The sequence below is a fragment of the Chaetodon trifascialis genome, chromosome 20 (assembly GCF_039877785.1).
Source record: "Chaetodon trifascialis isolate fChaTrf1 chromosome 20, fChaTrf1.hap1, whole genome shotgun sequence".
NCBI lineage: Eukaryota > Metazoa > Chordata > Actinopteri > Chaetodontiformes > Chaetodontidae > Chaetodon > Chaetodon trifascialis.
The window spans coordinates 6,152,701-6,178,088 of NC_092075.1; the positions used below are offsets into that span (position 1 = coordinate 6,152,701).

The 25,388-nt window shown below is 46.2% G+C and overlaps 1 protein-coding gene across 1 annotated transcript; it reads right to left on the reverse strand.

Annotated features, from left to right (window-relative positions):
• Window positions 1-964: 964 nt before the first annotated feature.
• On the reverse strand, window positions 965-24,529 carry notch1a (notch receptor 1a). Its single transcript, XM_070988859.1, has 34 exons — window positions 24,308-24,529; window positions 23,070-23,151; window positions 15,841-16,103; window positions 15,413-15,751; window positions 14,192-14,314; window positions 13,863-14,096; window positions 13,594-13,749; window positions 13,299-13,484; window positions 13,102-13,215; window positions 12,371-12,484; window positions 12,033-12,266; window positions 11,824-11,934; window positions 10,306-10,498; window positions 10,049-10,194; window positions 9,814-9,927; window positions 9,103-9,222; window positions 8,841-8,993; window positions 8,527-8,755; window positions 8,207-8,408; window positions 7,939-8,092; window positions 7,649-7,833; window positions 7,363-7,495; window positions 6,987-7,244; window positions 6,774-6,886; window positions 6,103-6,674; window positions 5,550-5,990; window positions 5,260-5,405; window positions 4,928-5,141; window positions 4,707-4,791; window positions 4,438-4,600; window positions 4,047-4,345; window positions 3,791-3,938; window positions 3,588-3,685; window positions 965-3,479 (listed from the first exon to the last, which is right to left on the reverse strand). The coding sequence occupies exons 1-34, from the start codon at window positions 24,363-24,365 to the stop codon at window positions 2,220-2,222; spliced, it is 7,440 nt and encodes a 2,479-aa protein (XP_070844960.1). The 5' UTR covers window positions 24,366-24,529; the 3' UTR covers window positions 965-2,219.
• Between the last annotated feature and the right edge of the window lie 859 nt (window positions 24,530-25,388).

Genomic DNA, 25,388 nt, shown 5'->3' on the forward strand with positions numbered 1-25,388 from the left:
ACATACAGGAACAAAAGCAAATACAAGAAAAAATAAATCACTAAAACAAACAAACAAACAAACAAACAAACAAACAAACAAAAAACTTACAAAAACAGCATATGGACAAATAGTAATAGAAAAAGCAAAACGAGAGAGCACAGAAAAAAATCGAGGTGTTTACACAAACTATATTACTTCCATATTACTGCTCTTTAATACTATTTGCATTTATTTCATAATGCACAAGTCAAAGGGTAGGCGCCACAGTTTAACAGCACATATAGCACAGAACTCTGCTGTGTGCATGTGCAAGAGGTTTATACACTCTGAAGCCTTGTAGCTCAAATGCTATCTGTCAGGGGAAAAAAGGGAACCTTGTTTTTTTCAGTGTCAAAGGATTTTTGCTCTGAATAGATTCAAGACTGTTCAGTTTCAGCTGAGTACAAACAGGTTTTTCATGCTCATGAGTCAACGTGGCTTTAATCCATTGATAACAATGCAGCCGCAGACAAATTTGAAATGCCTATACACTAGGTATTCCAGGTAATCTAAATGTAGTGTAGCAAAATGATCATGCATGCATATGAAGAATAGCTCACTTCAAGTGCAGAATGAATCCCATTCTAGCATTTATTGTTTTCCAGATTAGTCTGAAATTCTGTCTTTTTCCAAAGATCCAGCACACATCTGCTTTAACAGGTAGATCATGTAGGCAAACAATCGCATAAAGCATCTGTTATTGGTAAACTGCCAAGTTTTTTGTGGTTGCATCCACACACATCAAGTCTAAAATCTTTCAACATCAGCAGTGAAGTTGCCTTTATTGTTGCGCTATCACCACTAGAGGGCGTCAGACACCCACACCTGTGGTAACCTCTGGTATTAATGTAATGGACGCTACATTGAAGAAGTACAGATGAGGCGGCCACATGATGTTTCAGAAAATCAAGTTAAAACAGCAACGGAGGCCATACGTTAACGCTTAACAGCAGCTTTTATTGAATCAAGACAATTTGTACAAAACATTTTTAATCAGGAAATACTTCTTTGCAAACTACAACTTTGCATGAACATTGATTTTGAATTACATCTTTTCTTAAAACATCTTTATCTCTGAATTAGTTTATAAAACATGACATTTAGACACCTTAAACCACACTCCTTTACAAAGTGCAGGTGATGTCGTTCAACACAGAGAGGTCCCATTTCTTTGACAAACAATGTTCTCCACCTTGAAGACACTTTTTTTAGAAGAAATCTCACAAATACGTTGCTTTTCTTAGGAAAAACAAAAATCACACTGGCACTATTTTAAACTGTGTAACATTTCCTACAACAGGTCTGCATTTTAACACTCAACAGGTTAAACATGGTAACCATTATCACTGATTTGCGATAAAATATGAAATGGCAAACAGTCTTTGCATCATAAATGATCACAAATCAATCACTCAGCTCCAGCCCAGATCATTACTCAATAAAAATAGCCTCAGGTTGATTTAGATGCATTTCCACTCATTTAGAAAAGCATCTCTCAACTGATAAGGGATATATGCTCTGTGTTTTAGGTCCCAAATCTCCAAAGTAAATGACATAATCTGTGTTTACTCAGCTTTGTTACTCATTTTGCCAAGAGAGGACAGCGTAGCAAGCAACATTATGAAAGGTGACACTTTGTATATATATTTGATCATCTAACACAGACTCAGTGGTAAGACTTAGTGAAATGTAGTTCAGTAACAAAACCTGTGTCACTTAAAGACAAAGGAGGTTAAAATATAATTAATACTGAAAATTTTAAAATAATCTATAAAAGCTGAAAAAAATCTGTACAGACATAACGCAATGCAAATCCCAAAAATAAATTTTATGAAGGCTGACGCATCAAAAGATTAAAATAAATCCAGTGAATATAGCAACACAAGACACAAATAAATAGCCAGTGTACACATCTAGGAGTCTTTTTTCTGATATACACTCCCTTAAAAATGGATTCTAATCTTCCCATACATAACAGAACAAAAAAAACATAAAAAAGCATAAATATAAAAGCATCTTCTTTATATTTCAGGTCAAAAAAAAAGCACATAAATAAATACAAAATTACTAAAACTGTCCTTATCGTTAGTATAAAAACTGAAAATAAAAAAGGAGCATGTTCAGTCTTGAGACAGGTTTGTCGCTCTCTTTCTGTATCAACTTACTTACGTATATTTTTTTGTCCATTTTACAAGTCTCTACTTAAACTGGTCTGGGATCAGATTCATCTGCGAATGGATACTTGTAGGCGGGCTGGAGATGCCTTCCGACCAGTCGGACATGTTGGAATGTGGGGACGAGCTGGACCACTGGTCAGGGGAGCCAGGGGAGGGAGTTAGAAACGGATGGTCAGGCACCTGCAGCTGGTGGTTAGGTGTGTTGTCCATAGGGCCAGAATAGCTGTGCTGGGAGGGAGGGGTGAGAAACTGGGTGCCGAGGATCTGTGTCTCCTGGGGCATTACAGTGTGGATGGGCATAGAGCGACCCGAGCTGTTGTTTTGCTGCATGTCGGAGCCGTTCAGCTCGATATTTGGGAAGCTCTGGTTGTGGGGCTGCCCGGCTGTGGCAGAGTTGGAGTTTTGGTGTTGGAGCTGCCGCGAGTGAGCCTGCTGCATCATGTGTGCAGATGAGCCGAGGTGGCTCGTCTGCAGATTCTGGTAGCCCATGATCTGAGACAGGGTGGCAGTGCTGACACCTTGCAGAGCACCCATCATATTGTGGGACATGGGTGGTGCCTGGGTGAAGTTTCCTTGCTGGCCTACACCTGGGTGCATCCTGGTGACCCAGTCACACTGGCCTCCTCTGCTGCCACCTATGGATGTTGTGCCCTGACTGTTGGGGCTGGACACAGGCAGGTGGGACAGACGGGGCGGGTTAGGATCAAAAGACATACAGCCCATGTCCTTACCCATGCTCATCTGGCCCATATGGTCTCCGTTGCCTTGTAGGTGATTTAGAGACATAGGTGGGGACTGCTGGAAGGGGGATGTCATGGGAGGAGAGGCCACGTCAGACAGATAGCCATGTGGTGACTCGAGGGAATCAACCGGGGATAGGACAGCTGATGTGTCCAACAAGTTACCCTTCCCATCCAGCGACTTTTTCTTCTTCATTCTACTATCTTTGCCCCCATCCTTCCCTCCTTTTCCACCCGAGCTAAGTTTGCGAACCTTCTTAACTGACACAGTGGGCTTGATGTTGCTAAGGTAGTCGCTGGGGGAGGAGAGAGGTGGCGAGAGGCTGGAGGTGCTTAAGGGGGCACTGTGAAGCCCCGGACTCCTAACCACATTGTACTCATCCAGAAGGCGGACGATGTCATGGTGCATGCGTTCCTGGGCGATATCTCTGGGTAGCTGGTCGAGATGGTCAGTGATCTCACGATTGGCAAAGTGCTCCAGAAGAACTTTGGCTGTCTCGAAGCTGCCTTCACGGGCTGCAAGAAAGAGTGGTGTTTCCTCCTACAAGGCAAACAAAAAAGACAGTTAATACACTTGGTACACTATTATGAATGGAACAGTGTAAATACTTGTCAAATACCTCCATCACAGTCATATCATTTCACTTACCTTGTTGTCTTGCATGTCTTTGTTGGCACCATTCTTCAGCAGCACCATAGCAGCCTCCACATTGTTTACAGCCGCGGCCCAGTGAAGAGCAGATTTACCTGCAGAAAGAGTGAAAGTAGAGAGGGTTGGTAATCATGACAGCCCTGCACATTAAAGGATCTTTATGGCCTGTGGAGGTGATAGGTTGATAAAGCATTAGCTACCAGAGTCATCTGTGGCGTTAGCATCGGCGTGACAGTTGATAAGCTCTTCCACCATGCCATCAACTGCCAATCGGGCTGCCAGAATCAGCGGTGTTGTTCCGTCATGCATGCGGGCGTCAAGATCAGTGGCGCGGTTTCGGATTAAAATCTGCAAGAACACAGACTTGTTTGGTTAAGTGCTTTCGAGCTGCAGGACAAACTTTATCAGAAATCAAAGCCTGGAGAGATATGAGACCCCAGTAGAGGAAGCCATTACCTGGAACACTCCCTGTGCATCTGCAGCTACAGCAGCGTGAAGCGGAGTACGGCCCATGTTGTCCTGAACGTTGGCGTCGGCGCTGGACTCCAGGAGGCGTTTGGCAGCATCAGAACGGGCGTATCGAGCGGCCAGGTGGAGGGCAGTCTCGCCTGTGCGGTCGGTCTGGTTGTGAAGGTTGGCGCCCTGATAAATGAAGTCAGAGATGATTTCTGCTGAAGGATCCTCTTCCTCTTCACTGTTGCCAGTCTCCAAACCTCCACCGCTGCAGGAGGCGATCATCAGGGGAGTAAAACCATCTGAAACAGGAAGGTAGGGGATTATAATGAGTAATGAGTGTTTTCATGCTGACAAATTATTCTGTAAGTCATCCAATGACAAGTGTACACACCTGGTCCTCTGACGTTCACATCCATGCAGTCATTCTCTATCTCTCCCTGAGGAGGGGTCGGAGCAATGGAAGCAATACGCAGGTCAGCTGCATCCAGATGCTGCTGTGTCCATTTCCTGTGGTCAGTATGGTCACTCAAATCCAACATGGCCTGCTCCTCAAACTGAGAGAGACATCACAACGTTAGCATCAGCAGGGCACATGAAAACAGTACAGAATAGAATCAGTTTAGATGTTTATGTAGGCAAGAGGAGACTTATTAGTCTTACCCTGAAGCGCCTGCAGTCTGGATCGTCATCATCCCATTCATTTTGATTGTCATCCATAAGATTTATGTCAGAGTTTTTCATAGGCCTGTTGAAAAGAGGAGGCAGGTTAGACAAGTTACATGACATCATATAGAAAAGTTGCTGCTGACGGTCAAGGCTAAGGCTGCAGGTAGAATTTAAAGCATAGCTGGCTACATATTCCACTTCAAAAGTCTGCTTACTTCAGTCCTACAGAATCCTCTCCCAGTGGCTCTCTGCGTTTCTTTTTGCTGGGCTCTGACACTTTGAATCCCTCTGGAAACCAGAGCTGACCGTGCTCTCTTCGCCGCTTACGGGACACCAGAACACCGAGGCAGATGAAACCCAAAGCAGCCAAACCAAGGAAAACAACGTACATGGGGTAGAGCTCTGAACGGGAGGGAGTCGGTCTCACACCTGGAAAGACAGTCAAAATCACTGAGTGTCACTTTGGATTTCAACTTGATTCCCATTTGTAATATAACACGTTGAATATACTGTAAATACATGAAAGGGGTGCAGATCAGTTACATACTGGTGACAGCTTCAATATAGGGAACGTTGAGGTTCCCACTGGAGGCCAGAGCTCCAAGGAATGCAGCTACATCTGTGGCACTCTGGAAGCATTCAGTAGACTGCTGGTAGCACTGACGGTTGTCAATCTCCAGGTACACCACAGATCTATGAGCAGAAATGGGTAGAAACATTGCTGTTCAACACTTTTCTGTATTCCAAATAGAAATCATTCTGTCATTTAAAATATTGTAGATATGTTCTGTTCATGAAAATACACAAGAGGAGTTGAGATTTCTTTGTGGTGCTTACCCTTTGACCTGCACAGGATCGAGCTCTCTACGTTTCCGAGGGCTGACCATGGCGGACATGCTTTCCTTCACTTGACCTAAAACATTGGCTGGCATGGAAGCCCATTCAGGCCAGCCATCTGCGGAGCGCTTCAACACATTATGCTTCACAAGGTCCTGTTCATTGCCATAGTAAGGGAAGATCATTGGTTCTCCTTTGGCATCACGGCGGAACACCACATTGGTGTGGAGGACGCTGCTGAGGTCTCTGAGGAAAGCTGAAGAATGGTTTTTGAGCTGTTCTGGGGGGATGTGGACCACCAGAACTAAGTGGCCATCTGCCAGTTTCTCTGGCATGTTGTTGGCACAGTCCAAGCCATCCCATTCACATTCTGCATTATTGCAGCCCTGATCACAGTGACCGTCTGCATAGTGGTCTTTGCAGTACTGGTCATAGAGCGGGCTGGAAGAATAAAAGGAGACAGGGTTAGCATTCTCATTAGCATTTCTGCAAGAATGAATGCAAGAAAACAGAAGACAAATACCAAAATGTTTGCTTTGTTTTCTAGACTTACTTGCATTGTCCTTCCTGTCCCTGACAGTCAAAGCCATCATAGAGGCACCCAGGGCTGTTGCACTGGCCATCACACTTCCCATCGTTGAAGTAGCGCCAGCACTGCAGGGCCGCGGAGCAGTTTTGCCAAGGATCGTCAAAATTAAGCGAGCAGTCTCCTCCATCCCAGCCGCAGGCATGGTTGTTGCACAGGGAGTCGCAGATGTGGTTCCCCGCCCACTCGTCACACTGAGGAATCTCGCAGCTCACCTCCACTTCCGGAGGTGGGGTGATGTCCCGGCCAAAGCCTCCTACAAAGGAATAGTCCAGGATGTGGCACAGCAGGCCATTGAAATTGCTGGGGCAGCTGCACTGGAAGAAAGGCACATCTGGGGTGATCTGGCAAGTGCCTCCATTGTAGCAGGGGTTGGAGATGCAGAGGCTGTCGGTGGGGGTCTGGCACTCAGGACCAGTGAAGGTTGCTGGACAGAGGCAGCGTGGGCCGAGGTGACCTGACACACATGTACCTCCATTCCTGCAATTCAGGCTCCCACAGGAGCGAGAATCATACTCGCAGGAAGAGCCAGTGAAGCCCTGCAGGAAAAGAAATGGAGGTTATGATCACTGTGCTACACTTGAGAAAAAAGTCAAAGTATCTTTAAAGAGGCAGTGGTCTATCATAGCTGTACTCACAGGTGGACACTTGCAGATGAAACCATGAGGTGTGTTACTGGCAACAGCACACGTTCCTCCATTCCTGCAGGGTCTTCCTTTGCAGCCATCAAACACTTTGTCACAGCGCTGACCTGGAGAGCAGAAGCAAAATGTCACCACTCATACACCATTTAGACACTGCACTCAGGCACGCTGACGTCTTGTTATGTGCTGCTCGATGCACATCAGTACCTGTATATCCAGTGCGGCATTCACAGCGGTAGCTGTTGGTGAGCTGGATGCAGTTGTAGGACCCTCTGGGGTCACAGGGGTCTGACAAACACTCGTTAACATCACCCTCACAGCGCTCGCCTACGTAGCCTGGTGGGCACATACACTGGTAGCCCCCGATGCGGTCCACACACTTGCCATTGTTGAAGCACTTGGGCTCGTTGGTCAGTGGGTCAGTGGAGGGGGTGCAGTCATCCAAATTAATCTCACAGTGGACACCTATGGCAGACAAAAAACGCTGAGTTAGACAATATCCCTACCCTCATTTATGTGGTCCTAAATGTTTGTCAAATTAGATTTTTGTCAATATATGGATGTAAGTAATGCAAGAACATACCTTGTGTTCCTCTGGGACAGGAGCACTTGTATGTGTTGATGAGGTCGATGCAGGTGCCTCCATTCTGACAGGGCTGTGACTGACATTCATTGATCTCTTTGGAGCAGTTTACACCGTGGTAGCCGGGGACACACTGACAGAGACAAAGAAAAATCATTATGAGAATAATTTGCCATTTATTTTCTATGATAAAATGTTGTACAATAACTCTCAATTGTCCAATTATCTCCATTTGTATCTGTAGCTTTCCATGTTATTTATTTCATTCTAATTTAAATCAACCTACATCACAACTGTAGCCTCCCAGATAATCAGTGCAGGAGGCTCCATTCTGGCAAGGATTTGGCGAGCACTCGTCCACTTGTTCCTGGCAGTAACTCCCAGTGTAGCCGGCCTGGCAGCGGCAGTAATGTGTGTTTCCAGCATCCAGACACTGGCCTGAGTTCCTGCACAGGTGAGCCACCTCCACCCCTGAAATCACAGCAGATGGAGTTAGAATATAACGGTGACACATAAGATTTGTTGATTCGACAAGTTTAATATAAAAGGCTACATCCCATGATGGAATCATCGTACCTTGCTGTTTGGCTGCGACCTCACAAGACACACTGGGGATGTCACAATAGAGACCAGTCCATCCAGTCTGACACTGGCAGGTGTAAGAGGCTCCTTGCTGCCAGCAAGATCCTCCATTTTTACAGGGGAAGGAATCACACCAGCGCACAAGATTCTAACAGGGAAGCAAAGACAGGAAAAACTTAATAAACTGTATGAATGGAGGCAAAGCCTGAAACCACCGCAGAGCCCTCCAAAATTAGCCAGAGAGAAGGTGATTTCACCCTACCTGACAGTTGACCCCTGTGTAGCCATGAGCACAGGTGCACTTGTATGTCCCATAACTGTCAAGGCATGTGCCTCCATTGAGGCACGGCTTGGAGTCACATTCATTGATGTCGTATTGGCAGTAGCTGCCAGTGAATCCAGGTAGACACAGGCAGGTGAACGCATTAATTCCATCCACACAGGTGCCACCGTTGAAGCAAGAGCTGTGGAAACGCAAGAAAATCAAAATGTGAAAACATTGCCAGACTTGCTTTGGGTTGATTATTCAGGAAAGCTTAATGGTTAAATAAATACAGACAAAATTTTGAAAGGTTGACCTACCTGTCAGTGCAGTCGTTGGTGTTGATCTCACAGTTGATGCCACTGAAGCCAGGCGGGCAGGTGCAGGTGTAGCTGTTGACACAATCGGTGCAGTTTGCGCCATTCCTACAGGGGTTACTCTCACACTCGTTTATGTCCTGCTCACATCTGCCACCACGAAACCCGGGCAGACAGGTGCACGTGAAAGTGTTAATGCCATCCCGGCACAGACCACCGTTACTGCAGGGGTCTGAAACACAGAAGAGAGGATTAAAATCACTGTCTGATAGTGATGTTTTGAAATATGAAGATGAAAAAACAAATCTATTCTTTACTTGGTTTGCAGTCATCAGTGTCTGTCTCACACTTCTGGCCAGTGTAACCAGGCTGGCACTTGCACTGGTACCCGCCCATAGTGTTATGGCAAATAGCACCATTGCGACATGGGCTCTTCACACATTCGTTGATATCAATCTCACATGTTTGACCTTGAGGTAAAAGATAGTTGAAGGAAAGTTAATCACATTGTCCAGTGGATAGATAGATTTATGGTCAGGTATGCATGACTAGGTGAAACAGAGATGGACGGATGGATACCTTGCCATCCTTCAGGGCAGATGCAAGAGAAGCTCTGATAGTCTTCAGACTCTTTACATACTCCACCATTTTTGCAGGGTCTGGGGCTGCAGGGTGCCAGCAGAGTCTCACAGTTTTCACCTGGTGGCAGAGAATAGACAACATCAGTTTTTGCATTGCACTGACAATGTGGAGCAACTGCTTTAGACTCCAAACACCAAATCACAAAACAAATATTACATTTCTATATGTTACAAGACTCCTGTGAAATTTTTAAGAGTGACATAAATCCCAGTTTACATCCCACTTCCTTATCCATTTCCATGACGACTTACTCAAACAGGAAGGGCCTTCCTGTTTCCTGCTATTGTGCGATCACAGACAGGAAACAGGAACTGGGAATAGGGCTTGGAGCAGGCTCCAGTCCTCCCCTTATATTAGCTGTTGTGGCATGTTATTCCAAAACACACACATACTGTTATCCCTGCATAGCAGACAGGCAGATCTTTCCACAAAGAGATGCCAAAAACAGACATCCCTGTTAGTGGTCATTGGCTGATGTTTTCTCTAATAACATGAGCCATAGCTGGATAAGCCTTCTGTGTGGAAAGTGGAAGATTATCTTTCTATCTTCAAACCTGAACAAACAGCTGAGTCAGCAGTTAACTAAATTAAACAACCCAGGTAGTAGTCTGATCCTTTGTGTGAAGAAAAAGCAGCTACGTGTCATACCAGTGTAGGGCAGCAAGCAGTTGCACTTGTATCCAGCCACATCATCGATGCAGGTGCCCTGGTTGAGGCAGGGGTTGGAGGCACACTCGTTGATGTTAGTTTGGCAGTTAGGTCCTACATGGCAGGATTAGAGAACACACTTGGGTTAGGAGTAGGCTAACAGGGCACACACCCACTCTCAATGAGCAAAAGAAAAGGAAGGGCGTGATGGGAAGTGATAAGGGTTGTAACTGACCAGTGAAGCCAGCTCTGCACGTGCAGTGGTATCCGCTGGTCATGTCCTTGCAGGTTCCCCCATTCATGCATGGGTTGGACTCACACTCGTTGTTATTGATGTCACAGTTTGGGCCGCTCCAGCCGGAGTCACAGGTGCATTTGTAGCTTCAATGCAAAGGAAATGTCAGTCAGTGGTGTTTTTAAATTTTTATTTAATGAGATTTATTCAGGCCAATTTTTGCTGCTCGTTCATCTTAAAACTGGATCTGTGCTCACCCATTGATGAGGTCCTGGCATCGGCCGTGGATGCAGGGGTTGCTGCCGCACTCATCCACCTGAGACAGACAGGTGGCGTCATTGTAGCCCTCTGGGCACAGGCAGGTGAAGCTGTTGATGCCATCAACGCACGTGCCGCCGTTGTGACAGGGGTTGATGGCACACTCGTCGATGTTGATGTTACACATTGCTCCTGAAAGACAATGGGATGCGATTTAGGACAATGCAGCATATATTCTCTTTGAAACATGTGACATGATAAATAACTACACTAGTCATTATGAATGCCCCACTGCTGGACACTTTGCTCTCTGGTGTGGTATTCTTTGAGCCTTTATAAGCTGCTTGCTGAGTGTAATGTGTGGCTTTTGGACAATAGAGACAGCTAACACTAAAGACTCCCTAAGCATTCAACAGGCAGAAGCTGTAGCAGCTCCAATGTGTGCCTAGCCTGGCGGCCCCTGGAGGCCCCTTTGCCTCTCCTCCATTGATTGAATGGGGTCCTGTTGAATAGGCAGAAGGAGGATTTCAGCTGGATCTGAGAGGGGGAGGTGCTGCCAGGAGAGAGGGGGTGTGGGTGCTGTAGCTACTCTGCCTATTCACACCCACACCACCCCCCCATCCAGGGAGAACTAACCTCACCCAGGGCTGTTTACAGGGACAGAAGGCCAGACCATTTCACACACAGCCGAGTAACAATTAAACCCCCCTCTGATCCCCTACCCGGCTCCCTCCTCCTCTGCTCCTCATCAATCAGGAGGGGAGGGCCCAACTGCCTGATCTTCAGTTACAATAGTCCTCTGTCCCTCTGTGTCTCAGTCCCGCCGTGCCCTCCACACTCACCCCGTCAGCACAAAAAGATGGAGGGGAGGAAGAGGAGGAGGGATGCACAGAAGCCGGCACACACACTTGTTCCTCCCTGCCCCCTTTCTAGCATAATCACACGGCCACCACCAGTCAGAACCGGCTCGGCTGGGCCATGAAAGAGGAGGAAGGAAGACAAGAGTGGTCCACTTGTTGGGATAAGCCTTTGTCATTAAAGTTACTAGAACACTACAGGTGGACAAGTAAATGAAGGGGGAAACGGATCAATTTGAGATGTTTATGGGATTTGTCATACAGTTACACACTAGTAAACATCAGCTATGCCATTAAAGGCCAAGCTGTTTTCCTTTTAAAGTATCATGTTACAGACTCTTTCCAGGCTCAACGTCACAGCCTTTTCAAGTGGCAAACAAAGTTAGTGCATTGTGTGTATATGTGTGTGTGCATGTGTGTGTGTGTGTGTGTGTGTGTGTGTGTGTGTGTGTGTGTGTGTGTGTGTGTGTGTGTGTGTGTGTGTGTGTCAGGTTGGGGACTGTGTTCTTTTCTCTACCCCCTACCCCCACCCCCATCCCACACAGGGAATCTGACACCATTGTTCTGTAGGAGTGGACCCGCCAGCCACCTGTCCTACCTGCCCCTCCCAAAGCTCAGGGGAACAACCCCCTGCACCTGTACACTCCATCCAGCGCTCACCTGTGTAGCCGGGCTCGCATGCGCACTCATAGCCGTTGATTTTGTCGATGCACCTCCCGTAGTCGCACGGTTTGCTCTTACAGTCGTCCAGGTTCACCTCACAATTGAAACCTGTAGATTGGAAGACGTGTAAGCAGGGGAAGTGAGGAAAATCTCCACATGTAAACTGGGAGAATCTGACCTATTTGAATGTTGTTGCAAAGTCTCACCTGCAGTGCCTTTGGGGCAGGCACAAATATATGTGTTCTCCCTGTCCTGACAGGTGCCACCATTCTTGCAGGGCTGGCTTAGACACTCGTTGATGTTGGTCTCACACAGGCGGCCAGTGTAGCCAGGGCGGCAGTAGCAGGTGAAGGAAGCCAGGCCGTCCTTGCAGGTGCCGTAATGGCAGGGGTCAGAGTAGCACTCGTTGATGTCAGTCTCACAGTGCTGCCCTGTGTAACCTGGACAGGATAAAAGGAAGTGTTTAATAGAGTAATGCAAATTTTCATTAAGAGGGAAACTAGACAAAAAAAATGGAAGAATTCAGAAAAAACAATTGGTTTACCTTCAGCACATTCACAGGTGTACTTGTTGGGCCCATCGGTACATTTAGCTCCATTCTTGCATGGGGTGCTGGCACACTCGTCAATATCCACCTGACAGAGACTCCCTGAAAAACCTGCATATGAAATGAGAAAATACAGTATTAAAATTTTCACCAGCTTTTTTGCTTAAATGTGTGAAATTCCAAAAAATCACATTGCTCGTTATAGTCTGTCTATCATGTGCATAATGCAAAAATGGATGAAAGAAAAGCTAATTTGCATCTGAAGTAGGTCTGCAGGACACTGAGGGTCCTAACGGACCGTTCCACAACACTCCTTCCGCCTCCACCCCCCTTCCTCTGCTCTTACTGTGCAGTGAAATCTTTCTTTCAAACCACAACACAATGGCCTCCAGCTTACCATCCATAAACCAGTCCCTGCCCCCTAATTTTGGCGCTAAGCTCCAACACAAACTCTCATGCCCGCCAAATATGCTAATGTGTCTGCAACCTGGTCTGTTCACCGGAAAACCCTTCAGTGATACTACGAGAAGAAGTAAATCATTTATTCAATCTGTGAACCATGAATGGTGTGCTATACTCATTGACAGCTAAAGTAAAGATCCACCTTTTTATAGCCTCCTCTGTGCTCCCATTGCCTGAACAAGAAATGGTTAAAAGACACTCAAAGGAACCGAGAACCTGTTCCTTTCACTCTATTAACTCTTTCACATCCCCTGATATCTTCTCACCTTTGGGGCACTCGCAGTGGAAGGAGTTGATCTTGTCGATGCACTTGCCATTGTTGAGACAGGGTTGGCTGGCACACTCATCTGTGTTGATGTGGCAGAACACACCCTCGTATCCTGAAATCCCACAGAAGAGTTAACACAGATACATACATTTAACTTCCCCTTCTCCCTCTCCATGCATTATAAACCGCTCTTACCTGGCATACAAATGCAGTGGAACCCTCCAATCTGGTCCAGGCAGGTGGCATCATTATGGCAAGGATTAGACATGCATTCGTTGACGTCCATCTCGCAACGAGGTCCTTCATATCCTTGAAGACACTTACACTGGAAAGAGCCTTTGGTGTTGAGGCAGCGACCACCATGTTCACAAGGGTTGGCACCTACAGCATTTAAGATACAAGCTGTCAGGCATATGCAGTAATTTGAGCATAATGACTGTAAAGGATTTCATTTATTGACTACAGCAGAAGAAAGAAACTGTTGACTTACCGAGGGAGCACTCATCAATGTCCAGGTTGCAGGCTGACCCTGTATAACCTGGGGGACAGGTGCAGATTGCCTTGCCATTCACTGGGTTGGTGTCACAGTTGGAACCCTTTTGACATGGGTTGCTGATGCAGGCGTCATCAAGGTGGCACAGCAAACCTGTGAGCACCACAAGAGCAAATGTCATCAAACTGCATTATCACCTTTAATCACTTCATTGAGATCATAACCTATGGGTGCAGTATTTCTGCAACAGCCGCTGAGAGTTGTACCTGTGCGCCCATGAGGACACTCGCAGAAGAAGGAGGCCACGCGGTCGTGGCAGGTGGCCCCGTGGTAACAAGCTGCACTGGCGCAATCGTCAATGTTCTCACTGCAGTCATCACCCGTCCACCCGTTGACGCAGACGCAGTGGTAGCTGCCATGGGTGTCGTGGCACGTTCCTCCATTCTGGCACGCATTGGGCATCAACTCACACTCGTCCACATTTTCAGTGCAGTATTGACCTGAAAGAGTTTATAAAGAAAAATATGGGAGGTTTCTAAATGTTTTCTTTGTTAGACAAAAAAGGTCCATGGTTATTCTTTTAATGAAAGGTCACCTGTGTAATGAGGTGGGCACTGGCAATTGTAGGTGTTCACTCCATCCACACACACACCACCATTCTGGCAGCTGTGGCCTGGACAGTCATCAATGTTGTGCTCACAGTGCTGACCTGTGAATCCTGGTGAACCGGGAGAGAACAAGGCAAAAGAGACAAGATATGAAAAGGCGGGGCGTAACAAAGATACAGAAAAAGGTCTCGCAACATTTGCTTTGAGTTAATAATCACACCTATTTTTCCTCTCGCTATCACTGCGCACTTAAGGGACAGATAAGTTGTCTACTCGTGGCAGACTGTTTTAATGCCCTGCAGATGATAGTGCAACTTGGCTCCCCCTCAAACATCAAAGGCTTGAGTGGGAGTTTTACAGCCACGATAGTTTGATTAACAATCAACCCGCAGCTCCGCAGGTGCCCGTGCAGCTTCGCTATCAAGCTGCATTCCAGCACGGAAACCCACGGGAGACACACAGCATGGGCTAAACTTTAACACACAACCCCACAATATCCCTCATTCATCTGCATATCTAAACAACTTGCTCTGTGGAGGCCAGAGGTGCTTGATCAGGCAATGACACAGCCGGCCAAAAGCTTAAATAATGACCTAATATTGAACCTTTCGGAGACATGTGCTTTGTGTGACTTAGGGAGGAAAAGTTTTTCTTTGTAGCTGCAGTCTTGCCTCTAACAGCACCAAACCACAATTGCCCAAGATTAACCGAAGTTTTACACAATACTGCAACAGCTCTGGGTGCCAAGACAGTAAAGATGCCAAACAGAGTGGTTGTATTTAGCAGAAAAATAAGATTTTTTTTTTTTTGTGTGTGTGTGTGTGTGTGTGTGTGTGTGTGTGTGTGTGTGTGCGTGTGTGTGTGTGTGTGTGTGTGTGTGTGTGACCTCATGAAAAGGGTGTGTATATCTATACGTTTATCCCTGGTGTTGCAGGGGCTCACTGGTGATTATCAGAAGGAAACGTCTGTGTGAGTGCATCCTGCCAGTGGAGGCTGGCAGGGGGAGATGGGGGGGGGGGGGGGTAACCTTAGATTACGCATTCCTCTCAGTCAGATTTTACTACAACAACAAACTGCTTTTAAGGTCAACTGATGTAATAGGAAAACAGAAGTTTATATTTAGTTGCTGCACTCGCCAATCAACTCCGTCAACAGGTAAACTATTGTTGTTCTGCTTATTTATGTGCAGATATATGTTTGTGTATTACCTGGCAGGCAGCTACAATCATAGATGGTGTCTCCCTTCTGGACGCAGGTGCCTCCGTTCTGACATGGCGAGGGGCTGCATGGCATGTAGGGGGTCTCGCAGTGTTGGCCAGTGTACTCTTGGGGGCAGCGGCAGTGGTATGAGCCCACCTCGTTCACACACACGCCACCATTGAGACAGGGAGAGGGACTCTGGGCGCACTCGTTGACGTCTTGCTTGCAGGTTTGACCGTGGAAGGCAGGTGGGCAGGTGCAGATGTAGGTGGAATCGAAGGCTGAGCACTGGCCACCGTTCGCACATGGATTGGATGCACATGGGTTGGCGAGTTGACAGGTTTTACCTTAATAACAAAATAACCATTAATCATGGTGGTTCATGGTGATATGAGGCAATGGAGAGAACAGATAGAGTAAAATCTTATCTACATACCTGACCATCCAGGTGGGCACCGGCAGCGGTAGGCAGCAAGAGTAATGAGATCACATGTTCCTCCATTGTGACATGGGGAGCTCATACAGGCGTGGTTGGTAGGGGTCAGGCATAGCCGGTCAGTGAAACCCAGGCGGCACACGCAGCGGAAATCGAACGTGTTGCCGTGGGAAACAGCCCGGCATTCGCCACCATTGCGGCAGGGTGAAGGGCTGCAGGGACTTGGATACTGGCACCGATTGCCTACATAGTCACTGGGACACCTGGGAGTGAGGCGAAGTAGAGATGATCAGAAAATAAGGATATTTTTGGTAGAAATCATGGGAACAATAATCCTAACAAAAGGGGAATAACGGGAGGGTGGGAGGAGGGAGTACTGGAGGGTTTGCCGCCCAGGAAAGTCCCACTGCAGCGGGACAGGGACGGCATGTTGTTCTAGTGTGTCTCTCTGGATTAGACTCCCTCAGAACCTTGAAAACACATTCTGCTGGGACAACAGACGCCACAAAATAGTCTAGCCGTTCCCATCTACCTTTCACCCCCAGGCTGTCCACACTCATCCTGAATGACCGTAGAGATCAAGGGGACTGTGCCGGCTCTGGATGTCGTATATGAAGCACTGCATTCAGGCCCTAAGCCCCTGGGTGCTTCCCTCCCCTCCTGACTAAGGATGGATGCTGCTACAGTCACATAGCTCAAACTGGCTGATTATGAGGACTGAAGACGTAGAAACCCAGGACATAAGCTTGACAAAGATGAGGACTGGCCTCCCCTTTTGCAGTGTCTGGCTAGTTTTTCACCCCCACCCCCCCCACCCCCTCAAAAAAAAAAACAAAAAAACAAAACAACGAATAAGGAATTCTCTGGTTCTGATTTCCAAACTGCTCAGATCATCATTCGATATGCAGCTTGTACATAATGCTGAAGTCCTATCTGTCCCGTGCAGGAGCATTTTAAGTCAGCAAATAAAGTGTTTATGTTTGAATTGGGGCTTGTGTGAGAGTGTGTAGTTGTGCATTGAGTGTGAGTGTTTATGCGTAAGGGACGGCATCTGTTGGCCTCTGAGTATCTCCACAGGGAGCAGGTGCGCATGTTAATAAGGGCAGCTGTTGGACTGGACTCCTCCTCCTCCTCTCGCCTTATCCCTCCCCCTCCCTCCCCTCTGTCCCCTTGTCAGATGGGGGTGCTGACAAGCCAACCTCTCCTCCAGGGACATAAAGAACCCATGTGAAGTCAGCTGTTGCAACTTCTGTCTCTTCACCCCCCCAACAACCACCGCACTTATTCCTAATTCCGCTCTTATTTACCTGTTCCCCTTTTAATTTCCTTTTAGACTCTTCACCCCCTTTATTCCTGTCCCGGCTGCTTCTTCGCTGCTCTGTTTTCTCACGTCTCTCCTGTGTGGATAACTCCCAGCAGTTTGCCTTTTACAGCATTTCCCTTATGTCACACGGACCTGCTGAAAACTCCCTTGTTGACTTAGTTAGGTGAGAGCAATCAGTGAGTTTTTAACGGTCCCATGTGCCCCATGGGGAGCCCAGACAGTTGCAATTGGCAGAAGATTGTAAAAGCATTTGGGGTGGCTTTGAAGTTCTCCTGCTTCCCATTTCACTTTACCATGAAAACCCACTGAATTATCACTGATCACTGTTTGGGTGTAAAATCCTCACTCCACAGTTTCATGAAACAGATGTTATTAATGGTGTGTGTGTGCACTCGTGAGTGTGTGTGTCCTCCCACGCTAACTAACTGTAATAGATCCTCTTTGTCCTAAAGTCAGCCCAGTCTGAGATAAAGATCCACCCACATGCTGAAAAGCTAAGCAGCACACACCACGGCAACAGGTCTCTCCCAGCGATGCAATGTCCCCTCAGGCCGGAGCAGATGCTTCCCCGACCTCTGACCCCAAACACTTTTGTGACTGTGGGACGGCCTCTTTGCCTTCTCTCCCCTCTCTCCTCTCTCCCTGCTGGGCCTGATCTACCATCTGCCACTCTGGGGCTGACTTTATACTCTGACACCAAACCAGGCCCACTGTATGCTGGAAATACCACCGCTGTGGAAAGTGTTGTGGAAATGGCTGAGGGTGGTATACAGTAATCAAGTGTAAGTATGAGTTTCATCCTCTTGGTTTGTCTGTCATGTTGTTTATGAAAGTATTACGTAACCACCTCTCTTCTTGAGCTTGTCGGCACTCACTCCCCCAGTTTTCTTCTTAAGTGGCTTTTTGTTTCTGCCCTCTCCTCCTCAGTCATTTAGCTGATGTTCAATTGGATTTGTCTAATCATTAGCCAAGGTCTGACCCCCGGGGTCCACATCTGTTAGTAAGACCAAGAACAGAACAGGAAGGTTCTGCAGGAGACAATAAGAAATGCATTCGGCCAGGAAGGCTCTGAACTCCCGACACAATGATTGATCTGTACTTAAATGGGATCAGATCAGGAGGTGAGCACTCTAAATAAAAGCATGCAATGAGAGAATTCTTTTAAATCCTGAAATATCTCCTCTCTCAGGCGTTTTTCTAACCGTCACAAATAAATATTGTGTTTGCTTAGTGGACTAAAAAAATTTCCACAAGTGTCAGAGAAAACAAGAGCCCATAAAGAGATCATTTTGATAGTTATTAAGCTATTTTCTGTCAAGGAGTGAGAGGTGAGAAGATTTACGAGGGCCAATCACAGTGACAAGGACTGAGCACCTGCTGCAGGATCACTTTCATGCACAAAATGCCAGTTAACACACACCAGGGTTGTAACTTCAGCAGTGTCTGTGTGTGAGCGATACACCTTGTTCTGCTGGCAGCAGATTAATTTCAGAGGGCATCCCACCTCACAGTCAGACAAGACACCTGCCTGCCACTCCACCTCTAATGATGCTTATCAGTGACAACGCATCTGCTAAAGTACATGTAGCCTGGAGTCTATTACACAGGTTACAGAACATCTTTCTCACCTCTCATAGCAGATATACCAGTTTGCAATATGGTAATATTCAGGATAATGAGCGCTAACTTTCCTAACTGACAGTGTTTCCTCTCATGCATGTGATTAAGAAACAGATAGAGAGCCATGCACATACATGTATGCATCTTACCCATTTACCCCACTGCCTATGCCCTGTACTGCAGCACTGACCTGCAGAAGAGTTGGTGCTTCTACATTTGACAGCCTGTGCTTGTGCATGTGAACTTTCAGTACCCACTACAGCCAAATAGCCTCTTATCTCTTTGCTCTGACGGCATGGCTTTGATGGTCCCGCTCTGAGGATCTCCAGACTCGCAGGATCATGATCACTGCCCAATCTACTCGGAGACACTAAGTGCGGGGAAGTATCTGTATCGAGATTTTCTCCACAGTAGCTTTATGAAGTTGTTCCCAGGTTCTTAAGAATGAAACTCAAAATCAACATAAAGTTTAAACACAGCGCCCCACCAACCTCATTCACTGCTGTATCAGAGGCGTCCTGGCATCTGGGGAATGGGCCCAACCAGGGGAGTGGCAGCCTTAGAGCTTAAACCCCAATAAAAGCCCAACACCAGCAGGAACACTTGACCCAGTCATGAACTTGTATACTCCCGATTCGCTTAAGCCCACATGGAGCTGAGCCTTAACAGAAACCAGCTCTGTAATCCTATAGGAGGACAAATGAAGAGCGGCATTCCTTGAGGGAGAGTGGAACATCTTTTTAGCGGTGCTGGGCTCGCTCTAGACGGCCTTTACGTGTGAGACATTTTATCATCAATATGCAATACCAGACAGCTCTGTGCAAGGTCACAGAGGTCCGATCACACCAACCATCACAGGCTTTCAGTCAATATTCTGTCTCGAGTCTTGTTCTGTCACTCGTCTTGCACCATTTGAGACACATAGCGAGACAGTTGAGATGTTTCCTGAGTGTATTATTAACAGTCACCTCAGACCAAAACAGTGTCTATTTCGGTAAAGCAGTCAGTCAGTCATGCAAAGGCAGGGTTGAGGGCAGCAACCTTTCAACTTTACTATGCCCTCATCACTATCTCACGAGTGTAAACTAAATTTGACTCACAAAGCTGTGCCCTTACATGTTTTTCAGCTGCCTGCAGCTCTATGGGAAACAGGAAGCAGCAGACCTTCAGATAACCTCTTACTTCACAGAACTACGACCTAGTGTTTCCCTGTTACTGTGGCTTCTTGTTGTTTCCGTGAGTCTACAGGCCCATCACCGCAAACTGAAGTACACTTCGGTCGAGACAAGATTCTGATTTCCCCCAAACTTACGCCTCTGATGAATTAATATGTGGAGCAAATATGCATAGCACAGCAGTCCTAAAATGAATCACAGATTTGCGCAAGCAAGGAGCACAACAATCAGTTGATGTATATGAAAATTTCTCATCCATGTTTGAAAGATTAAAAAAAAAGCTCTCTGTTTGTATAAATGTAAAGCTTCAAAGGAAAAGAAAAGAAAGAAAACACAGCTAAAATGAAACCAGTCAACCACGCAGCTAGCGTAAACTGACACAGCCAGACCATGTTAACGCTAGCTACGGAGGTGGCCACTCTTATTTCTAGATAGATCTAGCTAGCTAACCGTGAAATTCACAATTTGGTGTGATTAAGTTTACTTGTAAATCACATTTAAATGTGTTAAATTGCAAATAAATGGTCTATATTGATTTCAAGGTATAAAGAATGGCGGATTGAAAGCTAGAGCATGTTTTGTTGGTTGTGTTTTTCTCCTCACCCTAACCCTAACCCTAACCCTGACCCTGATAGGCTCTGTCTCATTTAGCCTACTGTGTGGTCTATGCCAATGAGTTTTTCTGCGTGTGAGTGTAAAACAATGAGCCTTTACATTCAGAAAAATTAAGTTTGCTGGACCACCTGAAGACTTTAAACCCATTTTTCTTAACTTAATCTTTTGTAATGCCCTGTCTTTATGACAGATGGCCTCCAGGTAACAAGAGGCCTACCTCAGAACAAAAGTTGAGCCCTGTCAACCTCAGTGAGAGATAAATATACAGCAAGTAAATAAACAGGACACAAGCTTGTTCCTGTTTTAGGGATGATCTGCAGTGAGAAGATTTAAATCAAGGGTGACTAATTTTAGAACCAGGAGGGACAGAAAACATCCTTTCTGCAGGAAGGGCAATGGAGAACCAATTTTGTCTTAATCTCACTAAACCCGTCCATAAGACATCTGATTATCACAGTTTACACCAAGCCTAACCTTGTTCTCTATACCAACATGTGATTTCACTCTCTGTGCTCCCACTCGTGGGAACTGCACTGAAAGAGGATTTAAATCTACCTTACCACTCAAATCTGTGTCACCATATGCTCACACGCCACTGCACAAACCACAGCATGACTCACTGGTAACTACAAGAGCTGCAAGTGTGGGTTTAAAACATTTTAACATTTAAACTTTTGACACTCGCTCTGCACATTTCCCTGGTTCACCACTGCCAGTCCCTTGTTCTTTTGAACCAGCGTGCAAAACATCAGTTTCCCCCGAGTGGACTTTCCACCCATCTCACCAAACATTTCCAAACCGAACTTGCCAGTTAATGTGGCATAAAATTCAAAGTGATGATGAACACATAAGCTGGACCGCTATTGGATACCCCCCCACCCTGTATAGACGCCACACTTTGACCCCTGAGCACTGACGATGAATCTTCCAGAGCACCCGTGACTGATGGCTGCTTGTCTTGGCGGGGATGAATGATTAATGGGAGGACAAGCAAAGAGGAAGAGAGAGCGCGGGTGGGTGAAGTGATGCTCTTATCCTGTCTGTTTTTAATTGGACTGAGCAGAGATGGAGACCACAATAACAGCTTTGTGGAGGAGGAGGAGGGGGGTGGAGGGAGAGTTTCTGTGTGCGAGTGTGTGCACACGTGCGGGGGTCTGTGTGAGGGCCTGTGTGTGTGTGGAGTGTGCAGATTAGATATCGTGAATTGGTAGCCCCGGGCTAGCAGCATGGGCTCCTCAATAGCTCCCCCTTGTCTCCGCAGACCAGAGAAGCGCCTGCCATGACCACATGACCTGAGGGTAAACCAGGCCACCCCTGAGCTCCTTTACAGTTGGATAAAAATTACACCACAACAATAAAAATGTTCTAAATTTAAGCAAAAAAAAAAAAAACCTCCTCTGAGGGATGTGCATGAGGAAAAGGCTGAAGACTGATATCTTCTTTTCACCTCATCTTTTGTAATCTTGCACAAGAACAAGGTGAATCTGCAAATTCACGGATTTTCATGTATGTCAGATTAAAGGCAATCTGTTTGCATATTAAGTGTCTCAGCCACAAACTATTAACATCAATCTGTAGCCTAAACAAATAGTCCACAATCTGCCTCCCTGTCTGTTCCCACTTGTTTGCCTTAAATTTCTGCACTTTATTCCAATTAATCTCACTCTCTTGACATCAAATCCAATTACATTTCACAGCCATCTGGCTTTCTAATGGAGATCATAAGCGGGTAAGGTGGGGGTGGAGGGGGGGTGTATCCATTCAGAAAGCAGGAGACAAGCCTTTTGGAGGGGGTTAGGCTGGAAGGGGGCTGGTGGGGGTTATGGCAGGGGTTTGGTGTGTGTTGTGGTGTTTGGGGTGGCTGTGGCATGATGGGAAGCCCCACTCAGATTAGTCACACAGCATTATTCTGACTGCAGGACAATGGGTGACGGGCGGCGGGCGAGCCCCAGCTGTCGCCCATGAAAGGGCAGAAAAACAAGATTTAGGACTGGACGCGTCCTCTCACTTTGCTGGTGAAGGGTTCTTGCATTCATTAACAGGCCCACTGATGGTGGGGGGGTGGGCTTTTGTCCAGCTACCCCTCTCTCACCTCTCTGGAACCACACTCTTTTTATTTCTTTGCTTCTTAAACCCTTTTCTTTTTAGGGAATGTGTGCTGCCTCACAGAGCAATGTGGCTCCTGGAGGGGCACTGGAGCACACCAGCCCAGAAGAAACTCAAGGGCCTCTGGTTGCTGGGCACAGGGCCCGCTCAAAGGCTGGAATGAAAGAGGGAATATGTGGCCCCTTTTCTTTATAACCACAAAAAGCATTTTCAAGTACCAAAATTACACTACACTGCACTTCTAAGGCTGCACGAATTCCAAAACACCCTAACAAATGACATGCTCACAACACAGAACGATAACAGGAAATGCTAATGTATTGTGGTGGTCCACACCGCAACATCTGGTGCATCACATGTTGCTGTTTTTCAGACTTCTTGTTACTTACTTGCACTCTCCGTTTCCATTTGAAGTGGCTTCACACCTTCCTCCATTCAGGCATGATTCAGTGGGCAGGGAGCATTTTAGACCTGTTGAGCAGTGAAAAGCATTAAAACACACCTTTGACCCGATGTGCATGCAGCATAGATGTGCTGCATGCATACAAGCAACAATGCATGCAGCATAATGTGCAATCCATAAAGAAGATGCCAGGATTAAGGGGGATTAGGCAGAGTTGAAATTGTTGGTGGGAAATTATGCATCAGTCAGATTTTTAATGCATCTGAATTCATATGAATTCATTTTTTAATGCACACGCGCACATGCTGATCTTTAATTGATTTGTTACACAGTTGTCCGTTGGGGATATTGGGAAGCCTGTTGTGGACACCGGTGAGGCCATAGCGCGTGGTGCGTGGCTTTTTTTTTTTCTATTGGCGGGGGGCGAGGGGGGCGCACGCTTTTGCGGGGAAAGCGCAGCAGCTGCGTGGCTCAGATGCGGAACAAAAGAAATCAGAGTCCAGCACGAGCCATAAAACACTCTCCTCGGGCATTGTTTACCGGCAGACGGGAATAACAGCACCTCCTCCACCCCCCACCCTCCGCCCGGCACTCACAACACTCTCCCACACATGCAGACAAAAGGTGCCCTCCCCCCGCCCGGCGTCCCCCTGCCCCAACACACGCACCAGCTTCCATTATTTCATTTAAAACCGGTTCTCAGAACAGTTTAAAAGTTTATCAAGGCCTTCATCAGAATAATTGTTTAATTGAGTGTCACCAATTTAATAAAGTTAAGATAAAAAATAGACACTAAAATGAAGGGGTTTTGGTCCACAGAGTAAGTTTGTTTTTTCTTTTAAAGTAACCTCCTGCACTGGAAGTATAAGGCGGATTACCCTGACTGGTGTGCCTGTGCAGACAAAAACAAACAGTTAACTTGTGTAAAATAACTTTCACACCGCAGCCGAGCAGCGTCTGGCTGCTGCACTTGTAGTGAATTCATTCCCACGACCAAGACAGGCTCTTAAAATAAGCCAGCGTGAGTTTCCAGGAGATTTCCAGGAATTAATCAGATTCAAATCTTCCGATCACGCTTACACACACTGGCTGTTGAACATCACTGACTACTGGTCAAGTAAAAAGGTTACATATATCAATCATTTACTTCCTCACAGCCTAATTGTTTCCTCGCTGGCGCTCAGTCATTGATTCTCCGCACCAAAACTTTCTCAGAGATTTTACCTTGTGAGATGACGATCGCAGGAATCAGAAATGTTAGTTTCACAAAGAAACGATACATTCCTCCTCTTCAACTTCACAAATGTCGTTGACTCCCACGTCGGGTTCGCATAGATGCGCCCTTTGATATACTCCAGATGTTGGCTTGAAATAAATATCCGCACAGAAAGGTAAGTCCAGCTGAGCGAGCGCAAAATCATCAAGAGGACTCACTTCATAGATGTTAACCTGGTGCTTTCCGAGTTCTCAATGAAATCTGCAGGCAACTCTACAAGTTCCTCCCACTCCTCTGCCTCACCCCCCCTCTTCCTCCTCAGGCCTAGTAAAAGCTGCCCCCCTCCCCCCCTCCACACGCTGCAGGAGGAACACTCAGTCCCCACCTCACTGTCCAAAAGGAGGATTATTACCATGAGACAGTGGTGGAAAATAACTGTGCATTTACTCAAGTACTGCACTTAAGTACAATGTAGAGGTACTTGCACTTTCAGATGGAGAATATTGTACTTTTCACTCATTTCATTGCTACTTTTACTTGACAGCTATAAATAGGATACTACTCAGGCTACTTTACTACTTAAATTAATAAAATTGTTGCATTGTTACAGAATAACACTATAATACTGCAAAGCAGCTCCACCCTGACCAACCACAGCAGAAAAATATGCTACTTACACATTAATTTATCATAAAAATACAATAATGATGCAATAATATCACAGTATGTGACTCGCAGGCCACTTTACTGTGTGGAGTACTTTTACTTTTAAGACATTTAACTAATGATACTTGATGTACTGTTACGTACTGTAAGTAGCATTTTCCATTCCAGACTTGATTTCTAAGTCAGCATTTGAAGACTTTTTCACCACTGCAAGTGACAATAAGTACATTTACTCATGTGCTGTAAGTACAATTTCGCAGTACTTTCGGTGAATCCAAAACATATAAACTTACAAAACTTAACCAGCTTCAACTCAATCATCTTATAAAATACGACACATTTTTTACAGATTAAGCTTCCTAATAATATAAAGTTAAAATTAGCTCAACTTTGACTATCAGTAGTGAAAATATAATGTATAAT